Source organism: Brassica oleracea, chromosome C2 (genome assembly GCF_000695525.1).
Source record: "Brassica oleracea var. oleracea cultivar TO1000 chromosome C2, BOL, whole genome shotgun sequence".
Taxonomy (NCBI): domain Eukaryota; kingdom Viridiplantae; phylum Streptophyta; class Magnoliopsida; order Brassicales; family Brassicaceae; genus Brassica; species Brassica oleracea.
In genome coordinates, this window is record NC_027749.1 from 41162747 (window position 1) to 41175546 (window position 12800).

Consider the following 12800-nt stretch of genomic DNA (forward strand, 5'->3'; position numbering starts at 1 on the left):
AGATCAAGAAGACCAAAGCGATTATCGACGTACTTGAACCCGAAGAATTGGAGTTTTTACGGAACTCCACATTTGGGAAGATTATCGCCATTGACGAGAACCCTCCATTTTTCGGCGCCTTGGGTCTGTACGTTGTTGTTAGATTACTCAAAGTTAACAAAAAGTATGAGGTTTGGTTTCTATTTGCCGGAAATCCAATCAGGATGTCTCTCCGCGAATTTGCCATTGTCACGGGCTTGAACTGTTCCAAGCTTCCAGAACCCACCAAAAAGAAGAAGAACCCGTTGAAAGAGAAGCTTTACTGGAACAAACTGTTTGGGTCTTTCAAGTTCTGTACTTTAGACACAGTGATCGGTATGTTGAAGAAGAAGGTAGTCAAAAGCCACGAGGTTAGGATCAAATTCGCATGTCTCGCTATCACTTCGTCAATCCTCTTTCCTTCTTCACACCAACCTCGCATCATACCGGAGCATGTGGAGCTTATCAGGGATCTTGATGAATTTCTAGCTTTCCCGTGGGGGAGGGCTTCGTTCCAGTCTCTTGTTACCTCCATTGTTGCTAAGGATGAAATCGCCTTATCGCAATCGTCGGTTGCAATTCGGTGTTATGTTGATGCGATTCAACTAGTCCTTCTTGCAGCCATTCCTCAGCTGAAAGAAGAAATCTTGCACACCGAGCCGGTGGTTATAGTAGAATCAGAAAGCGACGGCGAATCGTTGGTAGAAGTGTTGCCATCGGAAGATGACACCGCGGCACCGACTGATAAGACATCTCAGCCGGCCAAATACTGTAGGTAGCAACCTCTTAAACATCTAATACATCCCATTAACTGTTAAAATTTTGTATTAACGCCTATCAATATATCTTTTGTGTTTCTTAATCGAGATCTGTCATACTTCCCCGCTAACACCATTAGAACCCGTTACCTTGGAAATTAACCGATAAACCTTTTTATATCCGATAACATCTCGAAATACATATTCTTTTTAAATCTGATAGACATCCCCTGGGTGTTTTTTCCTCATATGTAGGTGCCTGTGAAGTGCATTCTAGACGAGCCGTACAAAGAATGGTCCACTGGTTTAGACCTCACGTGGGTAGATGAAACAGGTGATGATCTGGTAGACAACATGGTTCGTTTGATCGGTGAGGGGTTTACTTTCCGGAGGGAAATGTTTAAAGGTGGTCTCACCTCGGCTGATCTTGTTAGAATGAGGGCAGAGAAGAAACTGAAGGAAAAAGAACCCAAAGAAAAGGATTCAGTAGCCGAGGTTACGCACGCCGAAGCACCCGACCAATTGAGACCCCCAACGGATTTTAGTGATCAGATATTAGCATTGGAGAGGCGTATCGTCCGAGCCCTTGGCGCCAAGATAGACAATCTCATGGCCTCAACTGACCACTCACATCAGGTAGCTCTTATCCAGACAACCGTGTCTAGTTTCCTTCAGAACATTGAGATGAATCTCGGGAAGGTTATTCTCGACCAACTAAAAACAATGGAGAGCGCCGTAATCAAAGGTGTGATAGATTCTATCGTTAAGAATGGGATTAGCATCGTTATGTCTGAAGAGGATCTTCCTAGAGGTGAGGCTACCGCTCCCGTGCATTCCTCTAACAATAGTTCTCTGGGGGCCGACCCCACTGGCCCTCCCGAACCAGTAACCACACAGGCTGATGTCACCGATTGCCGCATCAACGAAGTGTTGCGTGATCTGAACCAACATGCGGGGTTTAGCCTTCATGAAAAGAAAGATACCTCTACTCACCCTGATGGAAGTCAAGTCAAAGTCTTAGCTGACAACCACACACAAGATCTGGTATGTCATTTATTAGACCCACTATGTAGTAATTATTTTCATGCTTCACATGCTCTCTCTTCCGTTATATATTCAAACTTTTTAAATACTTTTGAAGGAGCCCGTGAATGACAAAAACCATTAAGTTGACCAGACAGTGTTACCCGTCGACGATAACACCAATACAGAAGAGGTATTCTCTCTTTTAGCTGTTAATCAATCATAAAAAGTAAATGATCCCCCACTTGGCAACTTTCCGTAGGCACACAAGGCAGGCACAATGCTTGAACCTCCCGGGGCTGGCCTGATCCCTTCAAATGAACAGTCCCCCCCCCCCCCCATCAGGCGACCCCGAGATGGACGAGGTAACCACTCCGTACTCTTATTTTCCCCCATATCCCATCATTTACGTACATTGCTGAGTTGCTACGTCTTTCCACACACGATCAGATGCTTATACCTTATTATCTTCTCGAAATGCCGTCTTTCTCACTCAGACTCTCACAGGAAGACGCTTCTGTTGATACGGAGCCAGCTAAACCGATAAACTATGTTCTACCCGCTACCGACAGCGTTGTAGAGGCTGCGGAGACCAGGAGGAGTAAAAGGCCGCGGACCACGCCTGCTGGTCTTCATGATTACAAGTGTGAGCTTAAATCAACTTCGGGCCTCGCTATAATGCCTGATATTGACATGCATTTCACGCTCATGGAAGAAGCAGCCAATCTCGAATCGTAAACGATCCCCTCATTTGATAACATTATAAGTCTTCCTTAGCAACCACATTTACAGTTAACCGCTAATCCTTTACCTTGCAGTGCACTAACTCTTCGTAACAGATACTCCATCACGTCAAGGGAGTTCTGTGATATTGGTCATCGCACCACTATCATGTCTACTGGGGTAAGAACCAATCCTTCTTTTTTATTCTGTTTTTAGACTTATACTTATACCTTGCTGTACTCTAGGTCATGGACGCTCTGATTGATTTTGTATCGCGCCGACCAGATTTCGGACCCAATGCTGCTTTATACGACACCAAGCTTCCAGTAGCTCTCATGAGCTACCACTCCCATTTTGATAAGACGGCAGCGAAAGACCATACCAAGCTGAAGTTTCACGACGTCCCGCTTGCGAAAGCATCTGAGCAGTCTTGTGAGAGGATATATTTCCCATTCAACATGGACAAACATCACTGGGTTGGAGTTTGCATCGACATCAAAGCGCTCACTCTCCATGTGCTAGACTGCAAAACCTCCCTACGTTCCGACAGCTTGCTAAAGAAAGAGCTCAACCCTATAGCTAATCTCATTCCTTACGTCCTCAAATCCTTCGCTTATCTGGAAACCAATGCAACTCTGAAGGCCTTTACCGTGTCAAGGAGCAAGGGAATCCCTCAAATCACTAGCTTGACAGACTCCGCAGCAATGACTCTTCTTTTGATTCAAGTTCATGCTGGCGGTGGCGTCGCTGCTTGCAAGGGTATAACCCTTCGTGTACTCCCCGATGCAGCCAAGCAACTGGCTGTGAAACTGTTCGATGATCTCTACAAGTAACTCTTGTGTTGTCTCGGTATATTAACAATTGATTTCTTGGTCGTTGTTGGCCTTTTTGTTTTAATTTGTCTTTATTATCCTAATTTGGATTGCAACCTAAACTTTCTATCTAGTATCTTTTTAATTTTTTGACTTGTTCACTCAACAACACTAACAGTCTCTTATAACAAACAAAATTAGGGGTGAAAACCTAACCCACATTAGTAGCAATTTCTCCAACTATTAGCCGTTAACTGATGTACTCTTAACGCTAACACTTAATTTATCGTATAGGTCAGAGCTTAAACAAAATCCAAAAAGACGAAGTCTTCATCCAAATATTTTCATGATGTCGATAACGCCAAAGGACACATGTATCCTTCTGATTCGATATTAGGATTAACTAGTTCAATTATTTTCCAACTTTTTCCAAAGAAGAAAATATATTGCTGACTAACATTCATATATGAACCACTAAGTTTGTTATCGATAACTAACTCATCTCATTAGCTAGCTAACAATTGATTCATCACCTAAGTTTGTAGTTAGTGCCCAACAAGACGTAGTAACGAGACAATATTAACTTAAAACGGGGGAGTCATTATTCAGACCCTCCATTGCACATACATATGCTTAAATGGGGGCTGCTTAGGGGAACTTAGTTCTGTACATCATAACAAAAGAAGGTCGCCCCAGATCTGACCATTACAAAAGAAACATTAGAACTCCACTCACCCCTACATACTTAAGTCTTCTGCTCCAGCTTCATATAGGCATCTTGCACGTGACCTTGTTATGGTCAGTTCCTCCACACCTGCTGCAGGTTATGCGGCGCTTGAAAATCCCAGTCATCTCCATGTTTACACGAAATTAGGTGCTAACATATTTTATTAGTAGGTATTGAAATTCTTTCCCAGTAACTAGTGATATATATGGGGTAGATATAATAACCTTGTACTCCCCACGAGATGGAATCCTTGCTTTCCTTGGCCTCCCTGGTGGTCGGCGAGTTGCTGGAGGGTGAAGGTGCCCATTCTCTCCATTCACACCGAACTTATATGCGGCAATATTGGCATGTTCCACAGGGTTGATGCTATCACTGTAGGCCAATGCCCAGTAAGCGTTGATATAAAACACACCAACCTTACTCTCCACGGACTGCCTAGCATATATAGCAGCACACACTGCATGCGCACATGGGATGTCCAGCGTTTCGAATTCCTTGCAAGAGCAAGTTTTATTATCCATATCCACACGGTAATACATCCCATTGCCATCTACAACCTCGTACTCATGGTTGCTAATGTGTTTAACAGCATATCCCGTGGAATCCGTGAAGCTCTTCGCTAAGATATCAGTTACCCTTGGAGTTAGCGCACCTACGTTCCTTGCGGCTGCTTCACGGTGGGTTGAGAACCATCCCATCATCATTGATCTAATATAATCCAGCAGTGAGACAATTGGATACTCACGAGCCTCTGAGAGTGCTGCGTTCAGGGACTCCGCCAGGTTACTTGTCATGATGTTGTACCTTGCCCCCTCAAAATGTGACCTAGCCCAGTGCTCAAGACCGATCCTTATCAGATAATCCGCACATGCGCTGTCAACAACTATGATCTCGTTGAAGTGCATGTAGAAATCCTCTAGCCTGTATGCTCTGGCTGCTTTTCCCATGAGGTAGAGCAAATGTCTCTTCTTGAAGATGGTCTGGACGTTTCTCTGAAGATGTAACAGACAAGCACAATCCTTAGCAGCTGGATATACCTGTTAGACATCAACCAACACATTAACGCATCAACCTAAAACTCTAAGGTAAACTTTTTACAAGTTGTGTTTGCTAATCGCTAACGAATATATTACACACTAACATTAACATTTAGGTTCACTCCCATATAAATCTACTCTATTACACGGAACCAATGCTCACCCTGCGTATTCCAGAGTAGATGGCATTGTGTCTGTCGGAAACGAAGACAAGGTCCTCAGCATCAGGTACTACCGCCAGGAGCTTGTTGAAGAACCAGGTCCATGATTGGTCATTCTCACCATCGACTATCCCAAAAGCAATTGGTAAAATCTAGTAGTTCCCATCTTGTGAACTTGTTGTGAGCAAACACTCTGCAAACTTCCCCTTCAAGTGAGTTCCATCAATGATTATCACCTTCCTCAAGAAATTGAATCCCCTTATGCTAGCCCCAAAGGAAAGAAACAGGTACTTGAAACGCTGGATATCGCCCGGCCCCCTAGTGGTCTCCAATGCGACCAGAGTCCCAGGGTTCGCAACCGCCAACTGCTGGAGATACGACGGTAAAGTGCTATATGCTTCCTCCGCATTTCCCCGCCCATTCTCTATAGCTTTCTCCCGGAACTTCCAAGCAGTCCAGTACGAAATCGGAACACTGTGGTCCGTCCTCATCATCTCCCTTAAAGCTCCTGGTCTTGGGCCACTCCCTGTGCCAACGTACTTGCTCCTCATCATCCCTCCCACAATCGATGATGTCGCTTGCCTTGTAAACTGTCCCCTTTCATCAACAGTGCACATGTGAACATTTTCCAATGTCTTCACCTCAAAACGCGGGCACCCTAATATCTTAGCGGCATAGACCCGCCACACACAGTTAACTCCACTACACTCCAGCACCACTTTCCCCGGTTCTGACTTCCTCACAAAGTATCTGAACTTGTTGGCCAATGCGTAGATGGACATGTGGACCTTGAACGCATCCTTGTCTACAAACACCTGCCCCACGTATAGATGGCTACTCTTCTCCATGGCCTCACCCTCTTTAGTTACCCACATAAACGTTAACAACTAACAAGGCAACTAACAGGTAGAAATATATTAACGAAACCGTATTAGCTAACTTAGCATCTCACAATCACCAGCTTCATTCCATTGGGGTTTTACATCAGCTCGCCCTGCAGGTGGATTTCCAGTACATGTTCCCATCTGCAAGTTGAAGTACTGACGCGTTGGACTGTTTTGATCGTTCATCTCGCCTTTCCCTTTGTTAGCGGACCTCCCAGACATTCTGATAATATCAATAGTCCCACCTAACATCAGCATTAGCACGCAAAGTTTCAGTTATACTCTATTTAATATCCTTCACACCATCACGTAAAGCATGCACTAAGTTCTTTTACTATCTATCTTACCTATTGCTAAGCTCATAGTTGGGTCCCCCTCTGGCTCCTCCGGACCACCGTCATTGACCTCTTGGCCGGTATCATCCCCCCTAGGGTTTGCAGACCCTAAACCACACCCCCACGTTCCAGCTGGAGTACTGACTCCCCCCGGTGTCGAGTGCTGTCATTTTCCCCTTGTCCTTAGCCGCTAACTCCCCCGGGCTACCGACCTCAACAATATAAGCCGCTACACCAAGAGTTATCGACCAACATACTCCCTCAGTTTCTAAATGTAAGTAGTTTTAGCAAAAAGAGTTTGTTTCCCAATATAAGTAGTTTACATATTTCAATGCATCTTTTTCATTTATTGGATATTGTGTGACCAATGAAATAATATTAGGTTTTTAATAATTGGTTGAATTAATTGGTTAAATGATATATTTTTTTAAATAACAATTTTCTAAATATTCGTGCTTTTAAGCAAAACTACCTACAATAAAAAACGGAGGGAGTATTAGTTAAACTATTACGGAGTACGTTACTCACAGGTAAACATAAGGAAAACAACATATTCGATAAGTTACTCAATACCTATTGTTAAGCCCAGCTCCGCATTTTTTGGTTGCTCCCGTGGGTATTCCGCAAGCCTGATCATACCATCATCGTCGGGTGTGAATACTTCCATTTCATCTGATGAATCTGTCTCTGAATGTAGACCATCAATGTCCGTGAGTGGCTGAGTGACCTGAGCCCTGGTCAGACGCACAGCGTTCCTCCTGATCTCAACCATCTGCTCACTGCTGCAAATGGTCATTAGCTTATGCTAGCATATCTGCAGATACCCACGCGCACGAAAACCTGTGTGTGATAAGCGGGTATCACACACGTTAGCATATAATCATCACTTTAACAAAACACCCTTTCCTATATGTTCTACATCATACCTCTCCAAGGGATGGGCTTTGGTGGAACTACTTCTGTCCCGTCTTCCGTCAATCCGAACTCCTCCCTACGCACCATCCGGTAACGACCAACTGCATCGTTACCGTAAGCGACGTACATCGCCAAATTAACGAAGTCTATCCTCACAGCCATGAAAATCTCGACATCACCGTCTTCTACTATGTCCACGGGAGGTGTTGTGTAGTCTCCAGGTATCTTCATCCAGTCGGGGAAGTCATAGGTCAAGGCAACCGGCTTGGTAGGTAAAATTCGGAATTTTTCCCTCACCATCTCAACCAAGGCATCGTATATATATATTATAATCTATAAACCCTAATACCAATCCCGCAGCCCAATACGCAACCAGAGTAACACTTACCGAAGCAATTGTCATCATAATGACTACGGTGCTCTTCTTTACCCACCAGTTTCTCGCCGCCGGAGCCTTTTTGTGTCAGTCACGCCCATCTGAACACGCCTCGACGAAATCCAGGTTTCTATGCGTCTGACACACGCGCTGCCTTCTCTCTCCGTTTTGGAAGCGATAAAGCAAGGATTTCTGTCTTTCATTGTCCAAAAGGATACTCACTTGACCCACTTAAAAATCCATGGGCATTTCTCAAATTTGGGCCCTTTTTGGGTATATTACACCCACTGTTTCGAAAAAAAAATATCCACCAGGAGCTTTGTCCCTCAAATATTTACTGTGATACCACACATACATAGGCGGATCTATGTAAAAAGTAGTCGACACCCCTTTAATAATAAAAATTTTCTTTGTAAGCTATGTACGAAGAACCAGCATAGTTCATTTTGTTGATTTTCTTAGTTCTAACACCCTTAAAATCCTAATCACGGCTTCGATTCCTTAAGTTGTACCATTTTTTATTTTTTTTTAAATTGTTACGGGCCAAAAGTCCAATATATGTTTATTTTTTTTTTCAATCCAAAATTAATCTTTTGGACTAGAAATTTTCATTTTAATTATTGTCTTTCTTATTTATTTGGGTTTCTAAACCTAAATTGAATATGTGTTTATTTTTGACAATTTCCACACTACTCACTAAATTTTTTATATAATAATTTAAATTTTTAATAACAAAATATTAGGAAATCTAATATTATATAAAGTTGCTATTTTAATAACAACTTAATTTTAAGTAATCTTAAATATATATAATAAAATAATAATTTAATTTATGATACCACTAAAAACATTTATGGATTCGCCACCGCACACATATGATATATCACTTTATATTTTTCTTTCGACAAAACAATAGAAATAAAGTATAGTTTGGGGTGTAACAACAGTCGGGATGGTGTTGGTGACTATTGACTAAGGCTGTCGACGGTTGTTGAATTTTAAGTACATTTGAAGGGGAAGTAAAGTATCGAACATCCAAGAGCCATGATTAACTTCAGTCTCTTAACTGGAATTTTTAGCTTCGGCTAAGAGACAGTTTTTAATTTTTTTTAGATTTTAACTAAGAAAAGCTAAGAACCGTCTTTTAAATAAGAGATATAAGAACCGTTTCTTAGTCGAAAAATATATATAAAAAAAAATCAAATCATGAATTAAGAACACCGGCTAAAAGACTAGGGTTAATCATGCTTTTATTTCACCATGTTAAGAAAATAATATTTATAGTTAACAAAAAGAAAAGACGAAACGTATATTTATAGGAAAATGCAATAACATTAAATAATAAGCCACTTTTGCCTTTTGGTTTCGAATGATGACAATCTGTTTTCACTTTTAATGACATGACTAGATTTTGATCCTCGTAACCGCGCGAATATTTGTTTTTATTTTTCTATACATAAATTATTTTTTTAGAACATAAGTGGTACATATTTTTACCGTTAATCATATATTTAAATGTTTATATAACTATTTCAAATACAATTATTTTCTAATTTATATGTTATAATTAATTAATTGTTTGAAACTGTATTTATTTGTCACTTCTTATTATATAATTATCTTATTGTATTTGCATTTAGTTATTAAGCAAATTAATATATTCATGAGAAAACATATTTGAAAATTATTTTGTATTTAATTTATTCTAAATTCTGACCTGTCTTTCAAAACTGGATTTTTTTACTAATATTTTTTATGCTTGTTTATTTTAGATAATATATTATTTTATATACAAAAGTCTAAGATATGTTAATTTTTAGACATGTATTATATAGTTTGCTAATTTTAAGCCGTTCTATCATCATATTATATTTTTAAAATAAATAGTTTATATTTATGAAATTAAAATTTATAAATTTATCAATTGAATATACTTTTATCAAATTAAGTATAATAATTGTATTTTAACATGTCATAACTATAAGGTAGATAAAATAGGATATATTTATTTATTTTTCATTTTATCAACGATAACTTAAAATACATTAAGTTATTGTTAAAATATTTTTACACAGATTTATTAGAATTTTTTAAATATAATATATGTTTATATATTATATTTAAAATGAAAATATATTATGATTAAAGTAGTTACAAAGATTTCATATTATTAGCTTTAAAGAAATACATATTAATTTTTATACATGTATTATATAGTTTGCTAATGTTAACCCATCTTACCAACGTATTAGATTTTATTTTTGAACATAAATATTTATACTAATGAAAATAAAATATATAAATATATAAATTTAGTATAATTTTTCTATATTTAGCTCAATATAATATTTTCTTTTAATATGATTGATTATGATTATATAATAGATAAAATATTATAGATTTTTTTAATTTTTCATTTTATAAACGATAATTGAATATATTAATGTATGATAATAATTCAAACCAATTTTAAAATTAGTGAAAATATTTAAATATGATTTCGAAAATGAAGATCTTGTAAAAATCTTTTAAAACAGATTTGTTAGAATTTTAAAATAAATATATTTATATTTAAAATGAAAAGATATCAAAAGATATTATAATTAAAGTATTTTAAAGTATTTGGGCATAGGGTCCAAATTTTTTTTTTCGTAATTAGTGTTAAAATGGGACCTGATTTTCAAAAAAACATTTAAAAAGGGCCTAAAATTTTAAAGTTATCCATAGAGTATATGTAAATTTTTTTTGAAAAACTATTTTGCCCAAGGGCCCATAATTTACTTGAGCCGGTCTTGTCTGTGTCACTTTAGATTTATGCACACAGATTAAGAAAACGTTTAATTTTACATATTTTTTATATAAAAACATTATTATCCATACATGTAACCATATTTCAACTAATAAAAAAATAAAATAGAAAATATAGTTAATAAATTCTGCATTAAAATACTAAAACAATACTTATTTTGCAACTAAAGTTTTTCTCCGTAACTATATTTAATATGAAATAAAAGAATATAAAAGTGGTGTCGTCACTACGGTAACATCTTTTAAAAATTAATTATAAACCTCACGTGCATGGGGTCCATCTCCTCCTTCCGGATTCCCATGATTTTTTTAAAAGTCTCCGAAGAGCTGTTGGGTTCCTTATTTTATGTAAACCCCCTGTTCGAAACTACGGTAGGCGCTAGTCGGACGGTAATATCGGGTCTAGCGAGTTATCGAAAAATCGGGGATTAAACAGAATATACGCGGAGCCTAGTTTTTAATATTTTTTTTATTTTATTTAATAATTAAAATTAAATATATAGCATAAATAACACTATAATGTGATAATTTATATATACTCAAATTTATATCAATAACTAGCTTTAACAAAATCTATTTTTAAAAATATATATGTATATACACAGGTGTAGACAACAAATAAGGAATTAATTAGAGATTGTTGAAGATAATATCAAATATATAGTGATTATCCATTAAGGTTTTGTCTTTTTATAGACACTAAATATTTCTCCATTTTATATAATTGTTGTAGAAATATCTGGTCATTAACCGACTTTCTCTACTCCTATAAATAGGAGTTGTATCAAAGCTCAATAATAATAATCATCTCACGTACTCTCTCATAACTCCTTCTCTCTTTGCGTTATCTCAAAAACAAGCAAATCATATATATATATATATATATATATATATATATATATATACATATAAACAATAAATAAATCTCTCATATATAAACACCTCTATTATTATTCAACACGTTATCAGCACGAAGCTCTGACCAACTGAGGTTTATCAATCCAAAAATTCTTAAACCAGTCGAGGTAATGTTTAAATTTATGTGTTTTAATATATTTAATTTATTTAAATTTTATTATTGTTCCGGAGTGAGAGGCTAGGCCTTCTCCGTTTATTTTCGGGATGATAGGTGTTGCCTTCCCCGACTGATCGTTATGGTAGGCTATGCCTTAACGATCAGAGAAACACGTAGTAGGCGTTGCCTCTGTGAATAAAAAAAAATAAAGTATCATATCAAATTTGACAAAGCTCAAAATATATGTCCTTGATATTACGGGAAATAGTTATATGACCTGGGCAGTGGGTGCAAAGATGCACCTAAGAGAAAATGAGCTTTGAGAAATCATCGATAAGTTGAAACTATATCGGATGAGAAAAAGATAAAGCCATGATAATTTACACCACTTTAATGATGGTTTATAAGATGAGGTGTATCATGAGAAAGATCTAGAAGATCTTTGAATAATCAAATCCTTGAAAGAAAGGATTCACCAAATTGTTGGAGTTGATGTAAATCCTCCGTGAGAATGGAAAAGAAAAGAAACTCATGATACTAAACCATCAAGTCGGTCCTTCTTGAAAAGGACAAGGGTGTGGATGCGGTTGAAACCGCTATCGTGTTCGTGGAAGAGGACGAGGAAGAAGATTCCGTCCCTAAGAGAATAATGGAAACTTCCACGAAAAATGAAAGTGGTCGGGTGATAAAAGGCAAACAGAAAAAGTTTGATATAGATACTGCCAGAAAGAAAATTGGGTACGTAGTTTTTGTGCGCCAAATATTTAGCCGATCTATATCAAGATTCAAAAAGAAAAAGAGAAATGAAGTGAAATAAACTTCATCTCTTATGAGCCCGGACCATCTTTTCATGGCTTGAATACTCATCTTGATGATACAGATTTTCTGGTTGGTCCAGAAAATAAAAATAAAATGTCGATGTGATATGAGAATTATCTTCCTGAATAAGATTTTGAGAGTCAGGATGGAGATAGATATACCTGACAGTTATTGGGTCATCGTACATGACTACTAAAGGTAACAAATATCTTTCCTCTCTCAAAATAAATAAGTATAGTATCTATTAATATAAAAATTATTATTGACTCTAGAAGAGCTTATGATGAAAAGACATGCATAAGAAAAAGATGGCAAAATAATGAGTGGTAAACCTGAAATTTACTGATATATAGCCATCTCCGATAATGTTATCGACATTATTGTGAAAT

General features: G+C 37.6%; 1 protein-coding gene across 1 annotated transcript; it reads right to left on the minus strand.

The window, feature by feature from the left end:
• Positions 1-4133: 4133 nt before the first annotated feature.
• LOC106324249 lies at positions 4134-7274 on the minus strand. Its single transcript, XM_013762248.1, has 7 exons — positions 7052-7274; positions 6491-6586; positions 6200-6388; positions 5496-6118; positions 5262-5411; positions 4286-5098; positions 4134-4211 (listed from the first exon to the last, which is right to left on the minus strand). Exons 1-7 carry the CDS (start codon positions 7272-7274, stop codon positions 4134-4136), a joined length of 2172 nt encoding a protein of 723 aa, XP_013617702.1.
• Between the last annotated feature and the right edge of the window lie 5526 nt (positions 7275-12800).

Coding starts and splice junctions, on each gene's coding strand:
- LOC106324249 (XM_013762248.1), bottom strand. CDS start 7,274: ATGACCATTTGCAGCAGTGAGCAGATGGTTGAGATCAGGAGGAACGCT. Junction 6,119..6,199: donor TGGTGATTGTGAGATGCTAA/GTTAGCTAATAC, acceptor GGGTAACTAAAG/AGGGTGAGGCCATGGAGAAG. Junction 4,212..4,285: donor CATCTCGTGGGGAGTACAAG/GTTATTATATCT, acceptor AAAATATGTTAG/CACCTAATTTCGTGTAAACA.